General features: G+C 36.6%; 3 protein-coding genes across 16 annotated transcripts in view; 1 reads left to right on the plus strand and 2 right to left on the minus strand.

The window, feature by feature from the left end:
- Nucleotides 1–21,546, plus strand: part of LOC118278943 (uncharacterized) — a 71,898-nt gene that overhangs the window by 13,421 nt on the left and 36,931 nt on the right. For 4 of the 13 annotated variants that reach the window (XM_050703571.1, XM_050703581.1, XM_050703572.1 and 1 more), the window contains exon 4: nucleotides 18,189–18,275. In XM_050703571.1, coding sequence (XP_050559528.1) covers nucleotides 18,189–18,275 — 87 coding nt within the window. Of the gene's footprint in view, nucleotides 1–623; nucleotides 768–1,163; nucleotides 1,357–2,948; nucleotides 3,239–4,717; nucleotides 4,913–5,320; nucleotides 5,511–6,311; nucleotides 6,562–6,697; nucleotides 6,878–9,231; nucleotides 9,864–9,949; nucleotides 10,145–10,341; nucleotides 10,498–18,188; nucleotides 18,276–21,546 lie in introns of those variants that run through there. The other 9 variants (XM_050703582.1, XM_050703568.1, XM_050703576.1 and 6 more) reach the window with 9 other exon arrangements.
- LOC118278970 (uncharacterized) overlaps nucleotides 1–21,546 on the minus strand; it is a 31,876-nt gene that overhangs the window by 7,828 nt on the left and 2,502 nt on the right. Inside the window, exons 3-7 of one of the 2 annotated variants that reach the window (XM_035598474.2) lie at nucleotides 21,305–21,370; nucleotides 20,992–21,081; nucleotides 20,341–20,597; nucleotides 19,642–19,719; nucleotides 19,163–19,211 (exon numbers count right to left, since the gene is read on the minus strand). The exons of the other annotated variant lie outside the window; for it this stretch is intronic. Of the exons in view, the coding sequence (XP_035454367.1) occupies nucleotides 19,163–19,211; nucleotides 19,642–19,719; nucleotides 20,341–20,597; nucleotides 20,992–21,081; nucleotides 21,305–21,370 (540 nt within the window). The remainder of the gene's footprint in view (nucleotides 1–19,162; nucleotides 19,212–19,641; nucleotides 19,720–20,340; nucleotides 20,598–20,991; nucleotides 21,082–21,304; nucleotides 21,371–21,546) is intronic. 2 annotated transcript variants of the gene reach the window in all.
- LOC118278870 (gastrula zinc finger protein XlCGF26.1-like) overlaps nucleotides 3,997–21,546 on the minus strand; it is a 206,449-nt gene continuing 188,899 nt past the window's right edge. The window contains exon 9 of the mRNA XM_050703592.1: nucleotides 3,997–4,237. The gene's annotated coding sequence lies outside the window, so the exon portion shown is untranslated. The remainder of the gene's footprint in view (nucleotides 4,238–21,546) is intronic.

Raw genomic sequence — 21,546 nt, forward strand, 5'->3', positions numbered from 1 at the left:
AAGCAAACTGACACGAAACAAAACGCTGTAGCTCACAAGGCTGTGACAGGAAATAGTACTTTATTTATTGCTACTTAAAGTTGATTTTACACTTAATGTTATTTGACTTATGTCTTTTCATTTCTAAGTGACAGAATAGGTTTATTGCTTTTCTCTTTTGTTACGAGAGATAGTAAGTGTAAGATAATACTTATTTATTTATTTATATTTATATGTAGGTTGTATTTGTATAGCTCCGTCCCTCTCGCACTGCTCAGTGATCGACCATTCTGACACAATAGGGTATTATCCTACTAGTCAAATTCAATACTTTTATCGAAATGTCAAAAACGTTACTTTTCTATGAATTTTGTATGACATTGCAAATTATGACGTCATAATTTTTTTGCGTCAAATAGCATACTTATTACGCAAAAAATAGCAAGAAAAATTAAATAAATAAGTACCTATATCGTCAAATGAATGAATGAAATTACGATTATTTTGGGATATTTTATTATATTGAAATATCAAAATAATATATTTTTGACCTAGGAAACTACCCAATTGTAATAGCAGACTAAGGCCCTTGTTCCCCTCTGCCAAAGTACAAGTCCAAATGGTCCTATGCGTACAATAAAAATAGTTGCGGGCCACACTGATCACTAGACTGAATCGAGTAGCGCGTAGAAAGGACGTCCGTCAAAAATGCCTAATTGTTCAGTGGCCTGCTGCAAAAAGCGATCTGCCACATCAAATTTGATAAAAGATGGGGTTACCTTCCATATGTAAGTAATTTTTAGTCTCACTATTATTATTTTATTCTTTTAAAACGTAAATATTACAAAAAATTACAGTCGTGTCGATTCGGATTGGTTGAGCAACACAGACCGCGCGCTCTCATACAATAAGTAGATTGGTCGAGCGACTAATCGGTGTTGATATCGGAGCTCTCACTACAACCGGCCAAAAGTGATGTTACTGTGTTGTAGAGATATATTTTATCGATAAAATTACATTATTTGATTTGAAATATACTCATACGGCGTATATAGATACGATAATTTTTAAATATCAAAATTATACCTACATAATTATCTAATACTTAAAATTATTTCAATATAATATTAAAGTGACTAGGTTTGAACACGGAATATTAAATTTATCTTTTAAATTAATTTCAGGTTCCCTAAAGATCCGCGTTTAAGGAATATATGGAAGGTATTTTGTCATAACAAAGTTACCTGGATTCCTACAAGGAACAGTGTAATTTGCTCCGTTCATTTTAAGTCTACAGACTTTCAAGTATTGCCGAACAAAAGAAGAAAATTGGTCGAGGGCGCTAAACCAACTTTAATACCACATTGTACTTGTGCGGTAAGTATTATTTTGACGTGACAATGTTTTAAATTAGGTATTAAATTTGGTGGCATAACCCAAACTTAACCCAAACCTAACCCAAACCCAAACCTAACCCAAACCTAACTCAAACCTAACCCAAACCAAACCTAACCCAAACCTAACCCTTCCTTGAACATTATTCTTACATAGTTGAAGCAATCGAAACAATGTAACCAAGAATTGTATTGTAAATCTGATTGAAAAAGAGTAACCTATGGAGTTTCTTGCTCATTCTTCTCCATAGGTATCTACACTTTGGAACGAGCAAATAGCTTCACTAGAGGACTGACCGACAGACAAACGTTATTAATATTGCTTTGACGTTCAAAAGTGCCTTTGATTTATTTTTTTACTTCTTATTGAGTGATAAAAATGGTTTTTTTATTACTTGGTTTCCATTCCACAATATTCAACAATACTTGTAAAACAAAAACAAGATTACATTTTATCAATATCAACAATGGACCTTTCTCTCGCCCTAGCACACTACACGCATAAAAACTCATGTAGTTTTTATGCGTGTAGTGTACATACACGTCAAATGCAGTCATTGCGTTTGTGTGACAACCAATAGTACGAAATTAAAATGCATTTTAGGCTATTTGACAGGTTTTTAAAATCCATTTTATATTATCTAGCAGAGGTTAAGGAACCCTGTAAAAGTTGTTTTTTTAATTTTGGTACATATTTGCTGAAAAATTACAAATAAAAAATTCAAATAGCAAAAACGCTACTTTGACAATATCACAACAATATGGCGTCACTTGCCTGTATTGTCATCTGTGGCTCATTATTAGAAGATTATTTTTGTCGGAATGTTTGAAGTTTTGCGAAAGAGATGGATGATTTAATAATTAATATTTAAGTATATAAATTTTCTGAATTTTATATATTTTTTTTTAATTTTTGTAAGGTGTTGAATAGTATCATTGGCTTGTACCGTTCTATTCAAATAAATAAATAAAATATCATCCACATAATATGTACTTTTGTTTGTAAACATAAAACGAAAGTGCGATTGGGTCTAAATTTTATGAGAAAAAATGAATTACAAATGGTGTGCAGTGCCAAAATGTGTAAATACGACAAAAAAGGTTTTGACGTCAAATAGCAGACTTATTTCTAGAAATTTAGCTAGAAAAAATCGAAAATTAAGTAGTTCATCAAATTTATGAATGAGAGTGTGATTATTTTTGAATATTTTATTGTATTGAAAAGTTGTAATAATTTATTTTTGACCCAGTCATCATCCCTATTCGGCACACTTAGCTCTTAACGTCCGTAAGTTACATCAGTAGAATTGAATTGAACATCAGATAACACAAAACATTTGAGTCTACGCACGCACTAAACAAAATAAAAATATTAAAACTTTCAAAGCATCAAATTCATTTTGTCATTATTCCTGGTTACAATACAGAACTTTGCGGCCTATCCTTAGACAAATGTCAAAAATCATTGGCAGCGAGGCGCCCGCGCGTGTGTTATCGAAGACGGCGGCGCGGGGGCGGAGAGCGATCCCCGCCCGCACCTCCCGCGCCCCGTACCATGTGCTAATAACGTATTAAACAAAAACAGTAGCCGCGGAAAGCGCGTGGAACGCACTTCGTTCCGTTTATTAATTTATTTTTGACGTAAAATGCCGTACACATATTCCGCGAGTGAATATAAAGATATGGTGACGTGCTATTACTCAGTAGGGGGTAATAATGAAGCTGCAAGAAGGAAGTATCAAGTTTTGTACCCATCTAGAACTCTCCCATCTCACAGAACATTTTTTCGCGCCGCACAGCGATTGAGAGATTGGGACATGCTCATTGTGCCAAATGTGAATGCTGGAAGACCCCGACGTTATGAGGTAGACATTCTTGCATTATTTTAACACGAAGCCAATTTTTTTTGAGTCGTAAAATCATCCAATGACTTTCTACCGCCTTGTGTGACGCGGGAGACTACTGATTAAAACCACTCCGTTCCTTCTGCTTTGAGCCGGAGCCCCGGTAACCTGTTACGTTGTCCGCAGCTCCGGATTTTACACGAAGCCTAAGGCAAGCACTCGTCAAGCTACTAGAATGTTTCAGATTTTAACAGACTGTTAATCCAAAGCCTATAATGTGTTTATTGTAGAGCGTGAGCTGTTGAGCTCGTAAAGTTCCAAAATTATATCTACTAGTCTTGCGATAACGCGGGCGTCTCGCCGCTAACAGCTGATTATGCGAAAGCACGCGTCATTTGATATTTACACGCGCTCGTTGTTTTGTTATTGTGATAAAAATAACACTAATGAGTATACAAAAAATGTTTCTTTGGCAAAGTTGTTTGTTATCATGAGCACAATCGCGTGTTTGAATATCGTTCACTAATTACCAGTCACCCTATTATAATTTTAAATCGAACTTGAAAATATTTTGCTGGTTCCGAGAATTTGGTATAACTGTGTCTAAAAAAAGCTATTATCGTTTAAGTCATATACTATAACATACATAAATATATGTTACGGTAAGAGTGAATAATTGAAAATTATTAATAATTATCTATTATTATTAATAATTACCGAAGCTCAAGGTAAAAGTGATTAATTAATCACATTTGTCGGTTACTATTAATAATTTTACACTATTAAGCAGTTGTCCCACCGGCAACGATGAACGAGTAACGAGTAGAGCTAGAACTAGAAACGAGTGAAAACAAAAACAAACAAGTGAAGCGAGCACTCGCCGGCAGTGTGAACAGTCAGCGATCAACTATTTGTATATGCATCTCTTTTGTTTACACGGAAAGTATATCTATTGTACGTTTCTTGAGCGAGAAAATAGCCGATAGTTAGTCGTCCACTCGCCGTTGGTGGGACAACTGCCTTAGTGATAAATGTAATAAGAGGTCAAGATGTTATTTTTATTTCAATTTAAACGGTACTTGCACAACAAATATTTGTTGAATTCTATGATAATATATTTAAAATTTACAGAAGATTTACAGGCAAACTAAATATTATTATTGTTGATAATTGCTTTTAGGATTCGTGTTGATTTTGTTAATGAAACAATTATTGTTTAATTTTATTTTTATTACAATTTTACTAAAAACAACTGACTAAAACAAGTGTGATAATTTACCAAAAAATCGTCTTAAAGCTCAACAAGAAAAAATATTTTATTAAAAACATTAACATATTTTAGAAAAAAGAAACTGTTTATTTTCTTTATTCTGCCTTCTATGCACCTATTTTTCCCCAGTTCACCCTAGCTGGTAGTCGATGCAATGTCATTGACAATTGGGCAGTATCATGGATAAAAGAAAGAGACTGGATTGGCCTTGTGGGCGGGCCACGCGCGCCGAGGGTGCGAGCCGGCGTACTGCGCCCTGTCATAACGCTCAAATGTCCATACTTACCGGCTAGCAATCGCTGTCATGTTTTGACAGCGTACGTATCTCTGCAAAAATATTATATTATGCCGGCGTGCGCTATTATAACGTGTCGAAAAAGAAGCCAGGTGTGTAGCAAAGCAGGAAATGGAATTTCTTTTCACCGGTAAGTCCAAAAACATTAAAATACTTGTGATATTTGTAATTATAACATTAGCATTATGAATTTTATAGACAAAAACGATATAATCGCAAAGCAGACTAATAGTAATACATTGCTTGCAATAGATGAGTACAATCTTGCACTACGTGAGCAATCGCACAATGTATTACGTCCATTGCGAGAGTCCCGAGTACCGAAACAAAAGTTCATTTCCACAAAATCTATGACATCGATAGTGTTGGGTAAATTTGTAATCAATGTCGATTGTTACTATGATACAGTCGATTATAATCAATAGCACACTTGATAACTAAAATAATATTATTATATTACGACTAATTAGTAATATAGATTTTGAGCGAGTTTTTTTTTTATGGAATGTGACATATGATTTATTTTAATATGTTTTAGGTTTCCAACAGATCCAGGTGTAAGAAAATTGTGGATTGAGGCAACTGGTAGAATCAATTGGATCCCTACTAAATCTAGCACAATTTGTTCGCAACATTTCGATGATGATAATTACATTATAACAAATTCAGGGATAAGAAACTTAAAATTAGGCGTTTATCCGCACAAATATATCGTAATGTGTTATTCAGTAAGTAAACTAATTTTATTTTAGAAAATTTTATATTAGTCTCTTCAAATCAGGTTTTTTGTCTAAAACTGGCGATATTTAAATCGTCTTTCGTAAAGGAGACGTTCAAGAAATGTATGGGGCTTGGGCTTAAAATAATTTTAAATTGAACAGCATGCTGACCTGTATAGGTTGAAAGAGCGTAATTATTTTGATTTTTTGAGGTTTTAAATAAGATTTTACAGCCCTCCGTTTATTTTTAAAGCGAAGTTGAAATAATATAAGCTTGTATCCCTGCAAACATTATTTTTAAGGGCTAGCAACCCTGTGGCAATTGATATGACGGTATATTTGTGTATATCTGTGGTACTTTTACATCTGTGGCTCATCAGTGACATCATCCGTCGTTATAACCATGTTATTTCAATGTGTTCTGTACTTTATGCATTGGCTACTTAACAGTTTTCGAAAAAGTTTTGTATTATATTCAGATGTTTCTTTTTTACGTCTTACAATAATTTCTTTTCTCGAAATATAATTATTTAATAGAAAAATAACATGTTTTATTCATTAATTTGAATTGTCGCGCGAAAACAGCGTGTCACGCAGTGTTGCCACATCTACCAACTTTTAGGTAGATCTACCAACATTGCCCTCAGTCTACCTGTCTACCAACTTAAGCCTCCAATCTACCTATTTGTACATTTTTTTTTATCTTTGAATCTTCTACTAATTTTCTAAAATTAGGGTTGACAACACTGGTGTCACGTGACATTCCATAACGTGACGTCACATTTCACAAAACAGTGGTGGAGTTCTTTACTGGAGTTCTTTTCTTTTAAGAAAAAGGCCATAAAATTATTTTCCGCACTTGAACTTCGTGAAAATGACAACATATAGGACGTGTGCAGTGCCAATGTGTAGAAGTACTTCAATCAAATATCCCGACAAATTATTTATACATGTTCCTAAATGTCCAAAGCGTCGAAAACAGTGGTTACAGTTAGCACGCCGAAATCCGATGCTTACATCTGATAAATCAACGATTTTCTTTTGTGAAGACCATTTCAATGTAAGTACCTATCTAGTTAAAATGAATCAACTTATCCTCTGATTTCTCAGATGAAACTTAACCAACAATTTTGTAGGTTATAAATGGATACCTAGACATAAATAAATGTACTTAATATATCTGTATCACTTTACAGCTACCTGATGACATGGAAAATTACACCGAATACAATATAATGGGTTCGGTCGGCAAAATAAGAATGAAACCAGATTGTTTGCCATCGAAATTTGAATGTCAACCAGACAGAATTAAACGTACCAGGCCTTTACAGTCTTCATCAGCCGTAAGCAAAAGGCAACGTATGGACGTAATACAAGTATATTGGAATCCCTGTTGACTGCTATTTTTTACTTTATTTGATACATAAAACCACCCACATACCACATGAACATATATTATATAATGTGTTTGAAAATGAATAAATTAAATAGTACTTTTTCTGAGCTTGAAGATAATTTTGGAGTGTCATTATTTATTTATTTAATTTAATTCAAAAGTTACAACGGTAGACAACCAATTAAAGCAACTTACATACATAACTAAACATAATTAAACAGGAATTAACAGCATTCATAAGTTCGCCTCGCAGTACTTCAGGCACTCCGACAAAATCTCCTTCCATCCATCCACGAACAGATCATTTGTTGGATTTGCATCCAAGAGACCATTGAGCGCGGCCAGAGTGCGAGGAATCGGTGACTTAGCACGTGCGACGGTACGACATGAAGGCACGGCAAATAGTCGTAAAATAGTAATAGTCGTCTAAATTATCATATAACAGTAAATTATGAACAAAATTTAAATGCGAGTTATTTAACCCCCCCCCCCCAAAATGCGTACCTAGACATTACAGAGCGTTATTTTTCTAGTTAGCATAGTACATCCCCTGTTTGGCAAAGGTCTCTATGACTTTCTACGAATCTGTTTATTACATACATATTACATTTTTTTTTTCTCATGAATGAACTTTTGTTCGTTTTACTTTCCTGAACCAAGTATCGGGAGGCGATACTAAAACCTGGCTACGCCTATGCTCTTGCTTGTAGTGAAATTAAAGGGTGGGAGAACAGTGCCGGCGTTAGGGGGGCGACATGGGCCGATGGCCCAGGGCGACAAAGTCTGGGGGCGCTAATAAAATGAAAAACTACTACTGACACTTGGTATTGCTTCCCTCGAGTGGGCGCCACAATATTTTCGCCCGGGGTGTCGGGGTTCTGAAACTTTGATTCGTTTCATCTAAGTATTGTTATCTTATAAGCGCGGAAAATTAAAAAAATTAGGGTTGTACTACCCCTAACATTTAGGGGGATGAAAAATAGATGTTGGCTTATTCTCATAGATACCGGATAAGCACAAAAAATTCATCAAAATCGGTCAAGCCGTTTCGAAGGAGTATGGCAACGAAAACTGTGACACGAGAATTTTATATATTAGATATTACAAAATACAAAAAATACGTTTTTAAAATGTTTTCATAACCTTAATAAAGGACATGGACAAAAAAGTAGGGTGCGTTGGGGTAACATCGGACGGATTTTCGAATAGTTGCAAGGATGTTGCAAAAACTTTATTATCTCAATTTTGGTACACAGTAGATTAATGAAAAATAGTGGAAACGAATAATGATTAAACACAGTATTATTTAAAATTTAATTTATTTATAAATACTCAATACTTTTTGCTTTGCAAGCCTATAAAATCAGGACAATTTTTTTTTTGATGTGATGACGATTTGGCCATCATGGGGTAAGTTCGGACAACAATTTAAAATAATTTCTAGTGCTAGGAGCACAAGGTGTATGAAAGGAACGTAGCCGATCTTTCCTGTACTTTAACATGAAATCACAAAAATTTACCTAATACAACAAATATAGATGTTCCAAATGATTCTATTTTTTTTCGTTTAATTTGTCCGATCTTACCCCGCATACCAAATTTCAAAGAAATTGAGTTTCTCAAAGTTTAGATTTATCCACCAGCATTTTTGAAGTGGCTGCATACGTGAGTTCTTTATTATTTATTTGCTGCATGGCTAATTCCAGCGCTTCTTTTGTATAAGAAGTGGCCCGCGAAGAGGTTCGGGAGTATTTACGTGGCAACTGAAGATTGGAAAATCAGCCCTAAGTAATTATTTAAAATTAAATTAAAATCATTTGTAACAAAAGTTTGACAATCACTGCCCATTTTCGAATAGGGATATTTTTGTCTGATCTTTACCCGACATGGGTAACACCGGATTTCAGCCTACAGAGGTAGTAGACAAATCTGGATTAGTTTTATCATATTATCATTGCTCAAAACTTAGTATTTAGGCAAAAACATGTCAAAATAAGCTATACTTTTGCTAAAATATGCAAATAAAAATGTAGGTGAAAGACCGGATAAACAAATATTTTATAAAATTTGCCTTTTTTCTAAAACGGCGCGGGTACACGTCTGTGTTGACCGGAGCGAGTGGTGGTCACCGCGGGGTGGGGCGGGACTTAATGACGTGCCACGCAATGTGATCAGCATTAAAAAATATAGCCAAATAAGTGAGATATTTGATTTGTACGTTCTTACCCCTCCGCCGATCTTACCCCAACGCACCTTACATTCCATATACACGGACATAGTAAATATATTGTAAAATAGAAATAGAAAACAAAATTAATACTTAGTTTTCAGCCTCTCTGGACTTGTCAGTTCTTATTTGAAAATAATAGGTAATGCAAGTGAATTCAATGGTACCGTTTCTTAAGTTCCGCCATAATGGTCCATAGATAAAGTAAAAAATTATAAACCACGTTCCTCACTACGTTTACAACTTGTACAAAATATTTGATTTGGTCGAGAAATGCTCTTATTAGACACATTTTATTCAAAAGAAACTGTCTTTATTAGTTTTTGTTGCATTTTAATAGAGTACACATAAATAAAGTAAATAATATATTGATGCTTTTATATTTGTTCATGCAATAAAAATACGTAAAATGGAATGCGCTGACTAGTTTGACATTTTGACAGAGTTTTTGTCTATGTCTAGTAGGCAGTCGTGCACTGTGCTTTCTGACGTTATTTACAAACTGTGTTTGTGTTTCTATGATTGTTTTCTTATATTTTTGACCACCGCTCATTACCACGGACTGATCGATTACTTTGCTATTAATACTGGACTCTGATTTGCTTTGCGTTTTGGAATCAATATGAAGTGCGTCAACTGCGGATTAGCCATACAAAGGCTGCAGAGGCATCTCGTTTCCTCGCTTTCTGCACGCCACCAATCAAGACTTTCGTGTTGGTTATCTAATGCTCAAACCCAGGTATGAAATCGAAATAGAAAAATCTTATGTGTTTCTATTTTGTATTTTTTATGATATGCATTTTTAACAAGTGTATTTTTTTTCAGTTGCCTCTGGATGCATTAATTTGTCAACCATGCTTCTTATTATTGGATACTGAAGCTGGTGAACACGAGAGACTACTGGGACATACAATGGTTTGCGTTGGTTGCGGAAAATCTGTCAGAAAAATAAGACATCATAATGTCAATATGGAGTGTCCATTGCTGGCTGTTCTAATATCACAAAACACTTATTACGTGGTAAGGATTTTATTAGTTTATCTAGTTTTATTAAACAGTAGGCATGTGTGATTATAGTATCTATCTTTATAATTATATTTTCTGTTTTTAACACATATACTTCTTTAAAGTAGGTGTGTTGTAATATAACCCTGATTATGCAATAAATTAAAACATGAAAATGTAAGCTTTTGTTCTAACTGTACATTTTTTTTCAGCCCTCAAGAAACAATTATGTTTGTCATATGTGTTGGATGCGAGCGAATAGACTGGCAGTTGTTGACTCAACATGTGATATGCAGGAATTGGCTTCAGATAACATGCAGGATTTGGCTTCAAATAACAATGCAGCAGCTCCACCTGATGTTCAAGAGGTTAGCCCACCTCAGCCGCCACCATTACCACCTTTTCAAAGTGGGAAAGTAATACTGTATTATTACGTAATTACAAGCGAGCTGTTATATCATCTACACACTGTTTATTTCAACAATGCAGAAACAGATTATTACATTTGGTCCCACGATTCCTTAAAAGGATATTATTGCAGGAGCATAATTTCTATGTTCCTCGCAGCTGTAGTGTGTGAAACACATTTGTATAGTGATCAGTGGCATTTATTGCCTCAAATAAATAGGACAAATAATACATTTAGTGCTCTTCATATAGAAGACATAATTAATCTTTTGAAATCAAAAGAGAATTTTTTGAATTTTGAAAATGTGTCAGAAATGCCGAATCATTCATGCCATTATTGGACTGGTCTTACAGTACCACAGTTTTTATTTAACCTTTTACCTCGTCTAAATGTTAAACAACCTAAACGTGCTTTAGCAATTTATTTGATAAAACTTAGAACAGGTGATAGTAATAGAAGCTTGTCAACTCTTTTTAATATACCCAGGACCACATTGGAACTAATTATGAAAAAAGTTAGGTTGTGTCTAAATGAGGATTTTGTTCCCAATAATATTGGTGTAAACCATATAAATCATAATGAAATAGCCAACAGAAACTTGAGAGTTCCGCAAGCATTATTGGGTGGTACTGAAGAGCCTATAAGGATATGAAGACGGGACGTTTGACGTGCCGTGCGGTTTTGTTCGTTTTGAGGTTATCTTCCCGTGAATCCAATTATTCCCTTGTGTTTTTGTGTGGTGGTAGTTAATTTTAAGTTCGCTTAGGTGAGTGAACCTTGCCCTATTGTGGGCCACTGCGGCCATGGATGGAGACGAGCGCTTGAAGCCCCCTGATAAGGGGGGTGGTGAGTATGAATGTGTGATGGAGACTGAAGGTTCTCAGGCTTGTGCAGCTGCACAAACATCTTCCCGGAAAAGGACTGCTGACAATGTGAATGCCGAGCCATTGTCCAAGCGTACTATTACTGACCCAGAGAGTGGTCTTGGTTCAGTATCCAACATCTACAAACACCCATCTCTCGACACTAGTAATCGTAGATACAATGTCGAAGATTCTGGCCCGTTTATTGTACATGTATTGTGTCCCGCGTTGCTGACTCCCCAAATTCTGGTGTTAGTTTAAAACCTATAAGGTTAGGAGCGTTTCTGGTGGAGGGTGGTGTAGAAAGCGTTAAAAAAGATGGTATCAGAGCTGTTGGCCGTAATAGATTATCGGTTGAATTTAACTCCGCTAAGGCAGCTAACGAGTTTTTAGACCATAAATTATTGGATAGACACAGACTTAAAGCGGAGATACCTTCCTACAACGTTTCCCGACTGGGTTTGGTTCGTGGCGTCCCAACAGAATGGACAATGGAGGAATTCGTAGGTGCCACAGACTATAAAGAAGGCTATGGTAAAATAGTCAAAGCGCGCAGACTCAATAGGAAAATTAAAAAAGACGATGGGTCATCTTCTTGGCTGCCCACACAGTCTGTGGTGCTGACATTTGAGGGCCAATCCCTCCCCAAAAAAGTCTTTGCATTTTACACCTCTTTGGTTGTGGAGGTATACCAACTCCCGACCATCCAATGCAGAAAATGCCTTAGATTCGGCCATGTACAGAGTGTTTGCCGATCAAATGCCCGTTGTTTCAAGTGTGGACAGTCACATTCAGGAGACAACTGCGATATTTCCCCTGACCGTGTCAGATGCCTCCTGTGTACAGGGAGACATCTAGCCACTGACCCATCCTGCCCTGAATTCGACAGACAAAAGCGCATTAAAAAAATAATGTCAGAACAGAGTATCTCGTACATGGAAGCCTCTGCACAGGAACCGTCTATAAGACGGGCCTACTCTGACGTTGCTAAAACCCTGTCTGCCCCATCTCCACCCCAACCTATACAGATCCCATCATCTCCCTACACAACTCCTAGTTCCACCCCTCAAAAGATGTCTTACCGCAAAACAGTCCAAATTCCCCGCCGTGAGAGGACTCCCCTTCCGGAGGGTTATGACCGTCGTGCTCATTACGACCTAATTAGGGAACCGACACCATCTCTCCCTAATGGTTGTGGACTAAATAAAGCTCACACATTGCCCAACGAAAACTTACCAGAACTACTGGTAATGCTGATCACAAATATCATCGCTAAATTTAGTGATGTGTTACCGTACGACGTTGCTCCTTTACTCGTAAGACTCTCTGAAATTGTCTCAAATGGCCCCTCCGGGTTCAACCCGAATTCTACAATGGAACGCTAGAAGTATGTATTGTCCCTAAAAAAACCCGACTTATTTAATTTGATTAATGCTCATTCTGTATCTGTTGCGGCTATCTCGGAGACTTGGTTGAGGCCTGGGACTCATTTTAGAGTCCCGGGGTTTGCCTGTCTGCGGGATGATCGTGACGATGGCAGGGCAGGATGTGCATTGTTAATTAGAAGATCTCTCCCGTTTTCCGTTATCCCACTCCCTCCTCTTTCCCAAGAAATCAATGCTGTAGCAGCTCGCATAGCCAATATCAATTATATTTCTGTTTATATCCCCGACCCTAAACTCACTTTAATCCCTGACCTTTCTACACTCTTGTTTTCAGTCCCTCCTCCACTTATTGTGTTAGGAGACTTCAACTCGCACCATAGTTCCTGGGGTTCATATTATACAGATTCTTTTTCCCCCTGGTTGATGGATCTCTTTAATGATATTAATGTCTGTGTCATAAATGATGGCTCTCCTACTCGTCGTGTATACCCTGGCCAAAACCCTAAATCTGCTGTCGATATTTCTGCTTGCTCTCCAGAACTTTCTTGTTTACTCAACTGGAATGTGTTACCCCACTCCTTTGGCAGCGATCACTTCCCTATTTTAATATCAAAGCCCTCTTCAGTAATCCCAATCCCTGCTCCTGATCCTGAAACATAAAATACAACAGGCTGATTGGGAAAAATTTTCTTTACATGTTAAATATAATTTAAATAATTCTAACCAAAACCCTTCTTCTCAAAATTACTTACATTTTCGCGATACATTAATTGAAGCTGCCAACCTATTCATCCCCAGGAAAAAACCTTATCCTTCTAAACTTTCTTCTCCTCCTTGGTGGGATTCTGAATGCACTTCCGCAGTAAAAGAAAGAGAACGTGCTGAGGACACCTTTAATGTGTCTCTGAACCTCGATGATTTTCAAAATCTTCAAAAAATTTCTGCCCGTACCAAAAGGTTACTCTCCAAAAGAAGAGGAGAGGATGGAAGGGATTTTGTGAGAGTTTATCCCCCAGAACTCCCCCATCACTTGTATGGAGAAATTTGAAACGGTTCAGAGGTTCGTTGAAGCCTGACTCTCTTCACTCTTATGATTCCTCGGTTTGGCTGGAGGACTTCGCAGATAGCCTAGCTATCCCTTATGTCCCTTGTGATTTCCCTCTTTCTATACCCCCTTCTAATCTATCTTCCTTTGATGAAAGGTTTACTTTTGACGAGCTAAATACGGCACTCATGGGCTTGAGAGATACCTCTCCGGGTGAAGATGGTATCCCATATAGTTTTATTACCAAATTAGATACTTCCAGTCTCCATTACCTTTTGGAAATAATAAACGACATTTTTATAACGGGAGAAATACCTGAAGACTGGAAATGCCAAATCATTATCCCGATTTTGAAACCAAATAAAGACCCAGAGAAAGCTAGCTCATACAGGCCGATCGCTCTTTCATCAACCTTGGGCAAAATTCTTCAACATCTCATTAAAAATCGCTTAGAATGGTTTTTGGAAAGTAATGGGTCTCTAGCGAAGAGTCAGTTTGGTTTTCGTAAAGGCAAAGGCACTATGGATAGTCTGAATATTCTTACCACTGATATCCGCCTTGCTCTTTCCAAAAAGAACACCTTGTGGGATGCTTTCTAGATGTTTCGGCTGCATATGGCAGTGTCAATATTCCGGTGCTCAGAGCAAAAATGCTAGAGCTGAGTGTTCCAGTGAGAATCGTACACTATATATGTAATCTTCTTATGGGCAGAATTATTAAAATAAGAAACGGTGGCTTTCTCCTTCCGCCTAGAACTCTATGGCGAGGCATTCCGCAGGGGTCAGTATTGAGCCCTTTGCTAAACAGCATTTACACCTATGATCTTGAACAGGCGGTCCTTCCTTTTTGTAATATCCTACAATACGCAGATGATATTGCCTTATATACTTCCGCTAGTTGTATTGATACAGCAACATCCCATATAAATGAAGCGCTGAGTTACTTGAGTGTCTGGTTGGATGAACATGGCCTCTCATTGTCCCCATCTAAAAGTACAGTTGTTGTGTTCTCCCGCTCAAGGGTCACTCCATTTGCCAACATTACATATGAAGGACATACCATCAGCAACGAACCCTCCGCAAAGTTCCTTGGAGTTTTCCTAGATTCCAAAATGACTGGTGTTCCTCACTTAAATTACATATGTAGTCAATAAATGTGAAAAAGGCATTAATGTCCTCCGTGCTCTCTCTGGTGTTTGGTGGGGTTCCCATCCATATAATCAAAAATTGCAGTACAATGCACTTATTCGCAGCCGCATGGACTATGGCTCATTCATTTTGGAACCATGCAATAAAACAGCCTTAAAAAAATTGATAACATACAGGCTAAGTGCATGCGTATTATCATCCTTGGTGCAATGAAATCCTCACCAAAAAACGCGTTGCAAGTGGAATGCTTAGACCCTCCATTATCCCTTCGCAGACAATATCTGTCTGACAGATTCATCTTTAAGGTCATGTCATGCTCATCACATCCACTTATTCCTCGTCTGGAGGGTCTATCTGAAGAGGTCTCAAATAATCAATATTGGCATCATAAGGAAACCCCCAAAGTTATTAAGAGCTTTATAAAGGTTAGAGATCTTTCTGCACCTGTCTATAGTTGTAATGGCAATCCTTTATTTCAAACTGATTATTCTGCATTAGTGTTTACCCCTAAGGTCATTTTGAGTTTTGGAGTTGGAAAAGATGACCCTGCAGCTAACCAAAATTTTATGAGACTCCTGTCTGATTGGCAAGACTGGATACCAATTTTCACTGATGCTTCCAAAGTATCCCCCAACGGTAACGTTGGAGCTGCCGTTTGGATTCCAAAATTCAACGTCACTTTATGCTTTAAATGCCCTTCTCAGACATCCGTTTTCACCGGTGAAGCTATTGCCCTTTATGAAGCACTTCTATTCGCTGACACACATAATTTTTCCAAAACTATTATTTTTACAGACTGTAGAAGTTGCTTACAAAAAATTTGTAGTAACCAATTCAGAATGAAAATTAAGCTTCCTATTATTTTTAAAATTAAAGAAGTATTATTTAAATGTAGTCAAAAAGGTCTAGACATAACCCTTGCTTGGATCCCTGGTCACTCCGGTGGGTTCCCTCTATCTGGCAGAATTTTAATGCTCCGAAATTTGTTTGGCATAACACACGTGGCAGAATCTTCTTTAATCGAATATACATATGGCATAAAAATCATTTAATATAATTATTGTTTTGCCGAATGTTTATATGTCCGAATTTACAAAAGCATACTTTTAAGATGGTAGAATTTTATTTGGCATAATTACGTTTGGCAAAGCTTAATTTTGCATAATTTCGTTTTACATAACGTTTATTTAGAGCGACGATTGTTTGGCATAATTTCACTTGGCATACTAAGAAGATGGTAGAATAAAAGTTAGTGAAGTGACAAAACCGAATCGCTGCAAAACCGACTGCACGCAGTCTTGTTTGCCCTACCCCTAGAGTGCAATTTAAAATCGCGTAGGCGCGGAGGGGCGAGGCGGCCCGCGGGCTGAGGAGCTGGCGGCTTAGAGCGAGCCGCCGCGGCTGAGGCTGGCCGGCGAAGCCGGCCAACAAGCCGAAGCTGTGGTGGTGAGCGAAATTGCTGGGGCGCTATTAAATAAATTCCACCCTGTTATAAGGGACAGTTCTAACACTGAACACATTATTCAAAGAGCATTTCGTTATATGGAAGAGCCTAATCATCTTGGCCAATTCATTAATGAATTTAATTTAAATAGGAGACGAGTTATGTTTACTCGTATTGATGGTAATTTACCTCAACTTAATAATTTTCCAGTTTTTACATACAATGATTTGATATTGTTTGCACTTGGCCCATATCAAGTGAAACAAGCGCGTTCTTACTTCGGTGAACATGTTAGGGAGAATGGTACATATGTTGTTGAAGTGTGTCCTGAACTGGAACATTCTCATGAAATGATAATACGGGTTGGTGGCAATAATCCTCGTCTATTAAGAAGTCGTATTAAGTCTCGTCATGTTTCCCAGAGAGTTTACTTTTCTTATGTGTTATATGACACTGAACACAATAGTGATTCAGTTTTAGATGCTATTTTAGGATATTATTGTAATTGCCTGGTAGGGAACAGGACCGTTGGTTGTTGTTGCCATGTTATGACAATAATTTGGTACCTTGGTTGGGGAAGACACCAAAACAATATTCAAGCTCCAGCAGGATTTTTAGATAACATATTATTAACAATTCAAGAACATTAAACTAAAATAATATAAGTACATGTATAACGGCACAACCCATAACAGGTTATGTTAAAGTGGTTATTTCCACAATGTCTGAAGCACAACAAATCTACAATATCTTATACTTTATGCTGGTTAGTGTAGGTATGAAATATTAATGTTCTGTTTTATTAAAGCTGACTGGTTGACCTGAAACTTGATTAACACTCGCTCATTGCTGTAATGTATATTGAGTTATCTAGGTAAGCATTTTAGATAGATATATGTATAATAATCTATAAAAATGTATTAATTTATTTTCTGAAATAAATAAATATACTCTTTTTTTATTTTGTGTTTTCCTTTATGTCATTGAACAAAATAAATCTTCTATAAAAACATACTTTAAGTTCATTAAGTTCCAAATGTTATTTTTGTCACATTTATTAGAATATACTAGCTACTTTCGCGCGGTTTCACCCGCTCTGCTCGGCTCCTATTGGTCATAGCGTGATGTTTTATAGCCTAAAGCCTTTCTCGATAAATGGTCTAGTCAATACAAAAAGAATTTTTCAAATCGAACCAGTAGTTCCTGAGATTAGCGCGTTCAAACAAACTCTTCAGCTTTATAATATTAGTATAGATTACCTAGTTTAGTTTAATCATAATTCGAAATTAATATGACGTTAATAATTCTTCAAGTAGGTAGGAAAACAATCTTAATTCAAGTAATCAGGTACCTACTTTGTTTTGAATGCTTAATAATTTGTAAAACGTATCACTTCAGCACCTAGCCGCTCTGTTATATGTACCTAATTCACAACAGCTGTTACTATTTTAATGCGCCTTATAGTTTTCAATAGCAAATACTATCCTATGCACTTATTGCCAGCAATTTGAATAAAGGTCTTGTGAATCTGTTTACGCTTAGTCTGTTGTAATGACAAGTTCCTCGAGTGTTTTATTTATTGCAATTTAATATGCCAATATTCACGAATATTAATCACCAAAAATCATTGATGTACATTGTATTTGATAACAATGCCAACGCCCATACAGAAATTGGCCATGTCCTTTACGTTACCTAATTACATTTTTAATTTTCGTACCATCAACATAATATAATCTTATTATATTATTTTTTTTATTTTCAGACGTCCAGACATGAACGACGCGTATCCTCTCCCGAAGAATACTTCCATACACAAGATTCCTCGTCAGACTCTCTGATTGATGATCCTGTAAGTACCTACCTGAGTATAATCTGTTTATTTGGCCCTCCGGCCTTCCCTCCTCAAATTCGGTACCACCACGATCTACGGTTTTGCTTTCGTTGGAAAGGTATCGGACTCCGTGAGGTTTATAGCAAAAAAAAAATGTCCGTAACATTCCTAGACAACCTACAAGTCTTCTGTGATCAAGGAACATGGAGATGTTCATACAGAATTTAATACTTGATTAATTTCAGTATTAATTTTATTTGTTTTTTATTTGTTTTTTTTTTATATATAAAATTTTGGGTTTTCGTTGAAATATTTAGTTGTATAATGCTTGTGGACGAGTACTACTTGTGGTTTCATTTAAGTCATACGAGTGATCTCCATACTGTTGTACGTTTGACAATTTGCTGTACCGACTCACGCAGGGCGGGTTAATTGATGATGTACCATCAACAAAACAGAGGCCTTCTCTAATTCAACGAAAAACTAAGTTTCGTCCGAAACTTCGCAGATTTCGTACTACAATTCCATTTATTACGAACTTTCGTGAACAAAAATGAACGAATTAAACGAAGATAAATAAATAAGTTTTGATATGAAATTAAAAATAAAACGTTATATTAAGTAATTTCATTAGTAAATCAATAAAACCTACGGCCGAAAATTAAACGAAACTTCGCATTCGAGAACCGGAGTAGCCCTACAGGTTTTCTATATTAGTATTAGAAAGAAAACACACAAATAGATTGAAATAATGATAGAATCATCTCCGAACGTATTCGGATCACGTTGCTAGTGGCTACTTGTATTTTAATATATTTAATGTTAAAATATGAAATAAATCTTACAGTAAACATAATCTTATATAAATCTATACATATAATAACAAATTAACGCGAGTAGTTCACTTGCGGTGGTGGGAACATGTTCATTCCCATGTTGGCCAGCATGTAGGGACTGAAATAGAGAAAAAAAAAATTGAGTTAGTCATAAAAAAAATAAATAAAATGTTATTAGTAGCTAATCACGCGCGGTATAATTCGCTGCTCGGTTCCTATTGGTCGTAGTATTGGTGGAAACGGACTCAGCCAAACTATGTTTTTTATATAGAAAGATGAGTGCTATGTATGGCTTCCCTACTATCGATACATCGCATACTCGAGCTGTGCATCTTCCTCGCACAACTACATAGCTTAGTATCAATGGAAACGGTCATATAGTTTCACAGTTTAGCTATTACATGTTCGTAGCATAGTTACATAGCACATCTCTGGTGGAAAAGCACGCTTCAATGTGTAAGATAATATATATTTTGTTGTTACCCAAAGCGAAAGAAGCCCTCAAACAAAAAAGTGGTGTAGCTTATGAAATGTTTGATAAAACTTACTTGTTAATGTTTTGAGGCTGGAAATTAGGAATATTGCTCGCGAGGCTAGCTGCTGTCGAAGGATCAATCTTCAGTTGCCTGCGACAAAAATAAAAACAATCATATATTTAACATCAGAACATACAATATAAACAATATTTTTAGTGTGGGAGAACCATGCTTCGGCACGAATGGGCCGGCTCGACCGGAGTGATACCACAACCTCACAGAAAACCGACGTGAAACAACGCTTACGTTGTGTTACCAGATGCCTAATTACCCCCGTTCCCGATCTTCCCAATAACCCTTAAATTCCTAACCCTCAAATGGTCAGCAACGCACTTGTAACGCCTTTAATGAGGATGCAAAATTATCCAATGATTTTTCCTTCCTTGGATGAGGCGAGAGGGAGTATCAGACTCTTACTGACTAAAAACCACCCCGTCCCTACTCCTGCTCTTCGAGCCGGAGCCCCGGTAACCTGCTAGGTAGTCCGCAGCTCCAGGTGATATTATATGCTACTTAATTGGATTACTTACCTTACAGTAAGTAATCCAATCCCCGATTTCCCTAACAACCCATAAATTCCTAACCCCCAAAAGGCCGGCAACACACTTGTAACGCCTCTGGTGTTTCAAGTGTCCATGGACGGCGGCGATTGCTTACCATCAGGTGATACGTCTGCTCGTTTACCGGCTTATACCATAAAATAAAACTTACTTGTCAGTCTTTCGAAGTGGTTTTTTCCGTGGTGTGAGAGAAGCTTTTCTCTTGGCTTCCTTACGCGCTTCTTTCTTCTGCGCTTCTTCCTTCAGGGCCTGTTCCACAGCCGCTTCCTTGACACCGGTAGCTGCAGCTGTTCTCTTGTGAAGCTGTGCCATAGCATGCATTTGCTGTGGACCCGACATCTTCTTCAAGTCTTCCAATTCTTGAGATAAATAGTGGAACACTCGAGCTATCATGATTTTTCTTTGATTCTGAAAATTTAATACGTTTTTATGCTTTTATGGGTAGTCTTGATAACCCTGTCTGAAGATTTTGACAAAAATAACCATATGAATAGTGTAAAAAATATGTAAATTGTTTGTGGTGCAATGCTGTTCATGATTACGGGCCCTACCGTGGCTTGAAACTAGTCGAGTTATCTCGTATCTTGTCAAAAAGTAAGTTAAGTAATATACAATTTAATCTCTTTTTGTATTGTTATTGTGATAAAAAGAAAACTAATGAGTATACAAAAAAAAAAATTATTTTGGGAAAGTTGTTTGTAATCATGAGTACAATCACGTGTTTAAATATCGTTCACTAATTACCAGTCACCCTATATACCACCGCTAGACAAAAGAGTGTGAGTTTAAAATATAAAATTACCTCTTGCCTCTTAGCAGCCGGGGTTTCCACTTCAGTATTGCAATTTCGACATATTAGTTTTTTCTCAGTTTCTTTCTTAGTTTCACCATTCTGAAATAAAAAATATATAAACTAAGACTTCAAATTAAGTTTATCTAGACACCACAGACATATTATGCTCTATGTTCATGTTTTTTTTTATTATTTTTATTAAACTAGGATTTCCTCCTGTGTCGAGGCAGCGTTTACAAACATACAAGTTCACATACATGTCGTGCGCGGTACATTTGTCTCCTAATGTTTCCTTGGCTTAGAGCTATAATAACATACTTACTCCTGATTTTTCATCCTTTTTCTTCGTAGCTTCCTTTAAACGTCGCCGTACCGTGGCCATTGATATCTATAAACGAAGAAATACGTTGAAACGTCAACAAATAAAGAAATAAATAATATATTTTTATTATAACTTTCGTGGGACAAAGTAAATTAATTATTATGTGACCGGCTTTACCGGCACTTTTCGTTTCTCCTTTTTCTTCTTTATAATACTGTGAATAATTATAAAAGCTGCTGCTG

Source organism: Spodoptera frugiperda, chromosome 24 (genome assembly GCF_023101765.2).
Source record: "Spodoptera frugiperda isolate SF20-4 chromosome 24, AGI-APGP_CSIRO_Sfru_2.0, whole genome shotgun sequence".
Taxonomy (NCBI): Eukaryota; Metazoa; Arthropoda; class Insecta; order Lepidoptera; family Noctuidae; genus Spodoptera; species Spodoptera frugiperda.